Source organism: Eptatretus burgeri, chromosome 3 (genome assembly GCF_056783735.1).
Source record: "Eptatretus burgeri isolate ZD-2024b chromosome 3, Ebu_testis_v1, whole genome shotgun sequence".
Classification (NCBI taxonomy): Eukaryota; Metazoa; Chordata; class Myxini; order Myxiniformes; family Myxinidae; genus Eptatretus; species Eptatretus burgeri.
This window is the reverse complement of record NC_140963.1, coordinates 9,257,026-9,264,525: the sequence shown is the minus strand read 5'-3', so window position 1 is coordinate 9,264,525 and position 7,500 is coordinate 9,257,026. Positions and strand designations below refer to the sequence as shown.

The following is a 7,500-nucleotide window of genomic DNA, read 5'->3' as shown; positions in this document are numbered from 1 at the left end:
CAATTGGATCGTTTTGGGTCCACCATCTCGGGTCCATTATTGGAGGTATTACTCAATGAATACGAACTTTATTTAACAAGTATCGGCAAATTGCTCCTTGATTGGTATTTAATGGTGTAATTATCAAACATCCTGCAAGTTTAGACAAATTTGAACGTGCTTAAAGACCTAATGCATGATTATACCGTCTTACTGAACATCCAATCACGTGAGCAAGATGAGGACATGAGAAATCCCACACAACTGATCCTGGACCATCATTTTATATTCTGTAACACCTGCACAAAATATTTCAAGGAAAATGTCCTGCTCAATGACGCTTTCAAGTTACAGATGTAAATCAAAAATAATGATAATCATCAGATTGAGTAATTGTTTGTTTTTGAACCTTCATCCACCGTTCACTGAACGTCATCTACACATTGCATTATACTTTGGGTTCAACACTGCATGGAGCAGCCACTATCGAGTTCATTGATCTCAAAAGTTTATCATCCACAAAGATGTTGGAAACACCAGGTTATCTTGAATAGTGCAGGTGATGCGTTCATGCTTACATTTGACATGGTTCTTTGTCACATTGAAAAGCTGTAGAAGAATCTCAATGTCAGAATTGTGATACCAACAGTTTGTCGTCTCGTCTTACAGGATGGCTGGACTCAACAGCACTTCACAGGGACAGCCTCTGCGATGGATCGGCCGCGATTCTCTTCACGGATTTCGTTGCAAGCAATGTGCCCGAGTCATACAGCACCTCTTTTATCAAGTACATCAGGTGAGGCTCCATTTCCAGGAAATGGTGATAATGAGTATTCAAACATTCATTCCCTACCTCCTCCATGCTCTCCCATACACTTCCATCGACGTGTCATGATTTTTCTTGTCATATTCTGCCTTCTCATCATAATCCCTCTACACATGTGACCGCTGCCAATGCAACTGTGGGTCGCAAGTCTCAGAAATGACACCTGAGAGATTTCAGGTATCCAGCTCGACTTCATTATCTCGATGTACATTGATGGTTTTATCCATTTTTAACAGAAATTGGTTATGAATGAAGGCACATGGATGTTTTCAGATGCCAACATTTTGTCCTTTAACAGAATTTAAATTACCAAGTTGAAAAACTGTTCTTTGTCCAACAATTTAATGCAGACCTATGCTTGTTGTTGTTGTTCGTCTTTCGGCTGCTCCCTTTAGGGGTCGCCACAGCGGATCATCCGTTATGATCCGCATACTGATTTGGCACAGGTTTTACGCCGGATGCCCTTCCTGACGCAACTAAAAATGTATTAAAACCTAAAAAAAATTCCTGACTCTAAAAAAATTTGAGATGCTATTAATGTATTATTGTAATGCATTCTGAGTCAGAAGATAAGCAACATACAAACAGTAAAGAAGTAAATTTAACAGTAAACAATCTTTTATTTACAGCAGGCCTGCATTTTCTCAACTTGCACATTCTAGTGGCCCTTGTTCACCTTTACATTTTGGCAGCAGGTATCTTTTTGAAATCTGTGCTTCTATTTATTTGGCACCAGACATACTTCAGTATTTGACAGTTTATTTGTATAAGAACTGGTACCACACTGCCTGAACGGCTTCATTTTACCCAAACATCTCCAGAACGTCACGCGGCTCTTGGTGTGATCTTTCCCACAATTAAAAAGCTTATTAAATATACAAGTTGTGTGGATGGGAAAGGTTAAAGTAGTCACTTTACATTTCTCATAACCTCCACCACCAACGGTGAAGGACATTGTGTTCACCCCTCTGTGTCTGTTTGTTTGTCTGTCTGTCTGCCTGTGTGCAGGATATCTCAAAAAGTTGGAGATGGATCTGGATGAAATTTGGTGGGCAGGTTCGGTGTGCGACAAGAACGAACTGATTAGATTTTGGTTACGATCCAGATCCTACTTCTGGAATTTTTTTAAGTGATTCTTCACCATTGAGAGATCGGGCTAAACTAACATGTATAGCACGCTATCTGAAAAAGTTATGGATGGATTTAGATGAAATTTGGTGGACAGGTTGGGTGTGTGACCATGACCATTTGGATTTTGGTGAAGATCCAAATCCGGATCTGGATAGGAGAATTATTTAATTTTTTAAGTGATTCTTCACCATTGAGAGATAGGGCCAAAAACGATATATAGCATTATATTTCAAAAATGTATTTGGCCCGATATGTTCTCGTGAATCAGACATTATATGGCGGAGGTATGCACTCCACTGAGTGCCCTTCCAGTTAATAATCAAATGAGCCAGCCAGATCACTTTTAAATGATGTCACAGTCAAGCAATGTCTCCATGCTGTGTCTCAGAGGTGCCAAGTCAATCTTGCCTTGTGCGAATGAGTGTCTTGCCAGTGCAAGAGGTGTACCTCAGTGTACCTGAATGCAAAAATAAGTCAAAGCAGCGAGCGATCTCACATCGATGCCAGACTTTAAAGTTTTTCAAAACCAGGAGAAGTTGTAAAATTTGCCAGACTTTTGTTTTATTTTGGATATCAGGAAGTTTTAGAGACTTGGAGAAATGTCAGGAAATCTCTCACTATATTGGAGGACAAAGCCCGGTGTTGTCTTAATTGTTAAGGTGACTGGCTTAAGGTCTTAGGGTCTTGAGGTTGAGCCCCTGTCACCCGTTAAATAACACCAGGTAGGTTGAATCAGACTGTCATCCTTCCGAAGTCGGCAAAATGAGTACCGGCTTACAGGAAACAGGGGACACTGCATTTGCGGCTCAGCTGCGCTCACAACAATGATGCAACCAGCAGTCACAGGCTGCATATGAAATAATAATAACTAGCCAAACCCGCGCTCAGCGCAAAGTTTCTAAAGTGAGAGTTTGTTCGGACGTCAATATATCCAGTGTTCACGATGTGATTTATCGAGTTTCTTTAAATACAATGTTTCTTGTTACATTTTTTTGTGTCAAATGCACCTTCTGAAGTAGTTCGCATGTGCAGAAGAGGGTTTTACATTGCAGACTTTGTTTTCGAGGAGTGGCATTACGCCTCTCAGCGGTGACGTCACACATCGCCATGCAAACAAATGTAAAAATTAGAAAATCGCCAAAAATTCCCAAACCTGTCCATCTGGCGTGATCTCACATAGCCCATGCTGTACATTGGACCACAGAGCACCCGCATGCTGAAAGTGGCGACAATCGGTCCTGCAGTTTCAGAGGAGATACGTCCACAAAATATGGCTTCTCATATTAATATAATAATTGGAAGACTTTGAACTCATGGTGGCTGGACTCTGTTGGACACTACTGTGCAACAAGAAAGAGCAATCAGAGATTGCAGACCCTTGCCAGGACTTGTTTTGTGTGGTGTATTTTGTGCGGCAAATAAATAGAAGTATGTACTAAATGAAAGGTCGTTGATTCCAAATGAAAGGTTGAAATCGTCTCGTTGTAAATGTGTAAAGGTCAAATGGTCTGAAAGTACCGATCGTGTATAGTCTTTTTGGCTGCTGGTTGCATCATTGGTTAGGGGCATGGTTATGCCGCGAATGCAGTGCCCCTATTACCAGTACTCTGGTGCTCATTTTGCCGACCTCTGAAGGATGGAAGGCTGAGTCAACCCCCTGGTGTTAATTCAGCCGCCAACAGGGCTCAAATTCAGGTTCCTAGGATCCCAAGCCACCACCCTAACCGCGAAGCCAACGTCAGGCTCTCAGTATGAAGGTCTAAAGCTTGAAAGGTGAAAATGTCTCAAGCTTGAAAGGTCGAAAGCTCTGAAAAGGTGTGTGTAAAGTGTCTTGATGGTCTTAAAATGTTGAAGGGGTCTAAAGGGTGTAATTTAAGGTCTCAAGGGTCATAATTGTCTTAAGGGGTCTAAAGAGTCCAAAAGCGTATAAAAAGGGTCCAAAGGTCAAAGGGTATTAAAAGATCTGAAAGGTCTGAATGTCTAAAAGTCTAAAGGGTAGAAAGGAGTCCAAGAGTCTAAAAGGATCGAAAGGGTCGAAGAGGTCTTATGGTTCTAAAGGGTTTTACGGGGGTCAATGGGGTAAAGGGTCTTAGGGTTCTTAAGTGACTTCAGTGTCGAAAGGGTATTCGACATCTAAACGGTTTTCAAATGTTTTAAGGATCTTAAGGGTCTTTGAGGTGAAAGGGTCTTTGGGGCCTTAAGGGTCTAAAAGGTCTTAGGTGTCTTAAGCGTATTCAGAGTTTTCAGGGACTTAAAGGGTGTTAGACATCTAAAGTGTCTCAAGGGTCTTTGGCATCTAAAGGGTCTTCGGGGTCTGAAGAGTCTTAGGAGTCACCCTGGTCTTAAATGGTGTTAGAGTTCTAAAAGATCTGAGGGGTCTAAAAGGGTCTTCAGGTTTGAAAGTGTTTTAGGGGTCTTAAATGGTCTTAGAGTTATAAAGGGTCTTCGGGGTCTCAAAGCATCTTCGGGTTCTAAAGGCTCTAAGTCGTTAGGGTTTTCAAGGTCTTACGAGTTTGAGGGGTCTTCGTGGTCTTTATAGGTCTTGGGATTGTAAGGGGTTTCAAGGGTTTTACGTGTCTTCGGGTTCGTTCTTAAGGGTCTAATGGAATTCATACACACACTCACATTCTGTGTGGACAAACAAACAGACATACAGACAAACAAATAAGCAGTCATAGACTGGTACTTACGAAATCGTCAACTTGACCTCTGACCTTGTCTAATAAAAGCTGTCTCGAGAGAAGGTAGCGACGCAAACCAGAAGTTTCGACGATGATTCTGTACCAAACCATCAAAAATCGAATGTTTTGGATGTTTGACCTCACTGTGACCTTGACATTTGACCGATTTTGACCAAAATCTAATCAGCGCTAGCCATCACCCTCCTGAATCATGCGGTGTAATTTGACATTGGTAGCTTCTTCCGTTCTCGAGTTATCTGTACCAAACCATCAAAAATCGAATATTTGACCTCACTGTGACCTTGACCTTTGACCGATTTTGACCAAAATCTAATCAGCACTAGCCATTACGCTCCTGAATCACGTGGTGTAATTTGACATTGGTAGCTTCTTCCGTTCTCGAGTTATCGTGCCGACAAACAAACAAACAAACGAACAAACAAACAGAAACGGAAGTCATCAATATACTTACGAAATCATTAGATTTCGTAAGTAACAAATGGACCCAAATGCAGAACCCTCTCTTCTGGTGAGGGAAAATGTGGATTTTCATAAGATGTGTGGAACAAACTGCAACAGGTGTCATATGGACATTATGAACTGGTGCTTGTGAAAAATAACATTATTGAATATACTTTACAATTAACATTTTCTATATCTAAATTGCTGAACTGTGTTTAGATGGACAGATGGACTATGTATTTGAAATTGGTTGGCGGACCATCAAAGGACTGTGTTACACCCATTGGCTGGACAGCTGGCCTGACTCCACCTCACACCTGAAAAATATATCATACCTTCTGCATTTTGCTGCTCTGGACGGCCCAAGATATATTCAGAAGTGTTATATAATTCACAATCACCATGTCTTCCCGATATTCCTAAAACCCTTCCAAAAACATCAGAGGTTGCAGTCCTTTGGTGTCACAGGTGTTTTGAGGTACACTATCTGTGTAGGCCCCAGGCTTTTGAAGCCTGCTGGCCGAGAGGATTATTCTTTCATGGTCCAGTTGATTGGAATCGAAATAAACACAATATATATATATATATATATATATATATATATATATATATATATATATATATATATATATATATATATATATATATATATTGTCGATGTAAACACATAAACAACTAGAGGGGGAGCACTCGGTAGAGTGCAAAACCTCCGCCGCCAATACTGCTAGGTCACTCAAGTGAACCTGATATCCTATTCATTCAATTTGACATCAACAGTGCTCACAGAGTTATCGTTTGCAACTTTCCCTTTTACTTTTAACTTTTACATGCTCAATTCATTCGTCATAACTAGATTCCTTGAAACAGAAATTGATTTTACGTGGGTATATCCACCTGAAGTTCCAAAATCAGCCGCAATTATAATTTTGGCATGTTTTTTTTGTTGGGAATCACTGATAACATGTAGAAATGCAAAAAAAAAAAAAAATCGAAATTTTGTTGAAAAAAGTTGCAAAAAATTTTTTTTTCTCGAACAATTTTTTTTTGGGGGGGGGGTTGGAAATCACTTAAAACATGAAGAAATGCAAAAAAAAGAATTCAAATATATTTTTTAAATGGCCGCCATAGCGGCCATATTGGATTTTGGACCAAGTCCAAAATATAATTGCATGATCCTTGGACCATACCTAATCCCCCCACAAAGTTTCGTCGAAATCTGTTGAGGAGTTTTTCCGTAATACTGTTCACAAACAAACAAACAAACAGAAAGGGGTGAAAACAGTAACCTCCGATCTTCGATGGCGGAGGTTAATAACGGCCACGGGTACCAAGTGTATTTTGAGGGGGTTAATCCCCGTTTCTCCTCGGAAGAGCCGAACCTGGGGCCACCGCTGACAATTAACTTCGTGGTATGGTGGGTTGCTTTACAACCACGAACGCCAATCAGTTAACCATGAGTTCCAGTGTCCACTGTTTAATTTTGCCGTTTAACTCGAGGTCAAGAGGCTTCCAGAACAGGGAGCGTGCTCTCGGCAAAGCACCAATCTTATCTTGATGAGATCTTAATGATGGCGGCAGAGCGTTTTACCGCTGCTGCGTGTCGACTATGACAGGTCAATTCGTTTGGTAATTACCTCCCAGTCTATCTCGGTTCAGACAATGCTGGATCAATGGAAGGAAAGGACAAGCACAGACGGGTTGAAACGTCAACAGGGAATTTATTAAGAAGGAAAAAATAAATAAACGCAAGAACTTTTTATTTCCTTGTTGTGAAAATAGGTAAATTCAAATCAATCAAAATAATCTCAATCAAACAAAGAATTAATCAGGCATTGATAGAAAAACAGACAAAGAGCAGATGCTTATCACTATGCCTTACTTAACGATTAAACACAGACAAGGGTACCCAAGAGACCATTCAGGGGAGGAAGAGAAATCCGGTCTCAGCTTACCAAGTAGAAGTCGTCATGCATCAAATAAAATGTCCCAAAATGTGTGAGCGTGCCTTGGTCCATTTGCCAGCGCCCTGCCTTGCCGTGCACCCACTCGCAAACAGGCTTGAACACCAATCGACGTCACGTCGTCACCCCCAGGAACCAGGGACACCAAAAATCAGGTACGCCAAGAGCAGGTCTCGAGCAGAACCAGCATTAACGGTCCAAGGATCACCCAATGTCAAGAATCACCAGGAGTCACAACCAATGGACAGCTGGAAGGTGCTGTGAGGCACTGAGGCACTGTGAGAAGCTGTAAGGCGCCGAGACGCTGTGAGAAGCTGTAAGGCCGCAAGCACATCAACAACTCTTACAAACTAAACTGTCGCCAGCTCACCAACTGTCTGACTGTCACTGACTGGAGCTGAAAATAGCTGTCACCCAGCTGTCGCCAACTATCACAAAACTCTCAGAGCTGTAAAAAGCC

General features: G+C 41.3%; 1 protein-coding gene across 16 annotated transcripts in view; it reads left to right on the top strand.

Annotated features, from left to right (window-relative positions):
* LOC147029380 (catenin delta-2-like) overlaps positions 1-7,500 on the top strand; it is a 474,794-nt gene that overhangs the window by 427,807 nt on the left and 39,487 nt on the right. For 15 of the 16 annotated variants that reach the window (XR_015055882.1, XM_085872400.1, XM_085872407.1 and 12 more), the window contains one exon: positions 649-775. The exons of the other annotated variant lie outside the window; for it this stretch is intronic. Coding sequence is in view for 14 of the 15 variants with exons in the window: in XM_085872400.1 (XP_085728526.1) it covers positions 649-775 (127 nt within the window). In the remaining variant the exon portion in view is untranslated. The remainder of the gene's footprint in view (positions 1-648; positions 776-7,500) is intronic. 16 annotated transcript variants of the gene reach the window in all.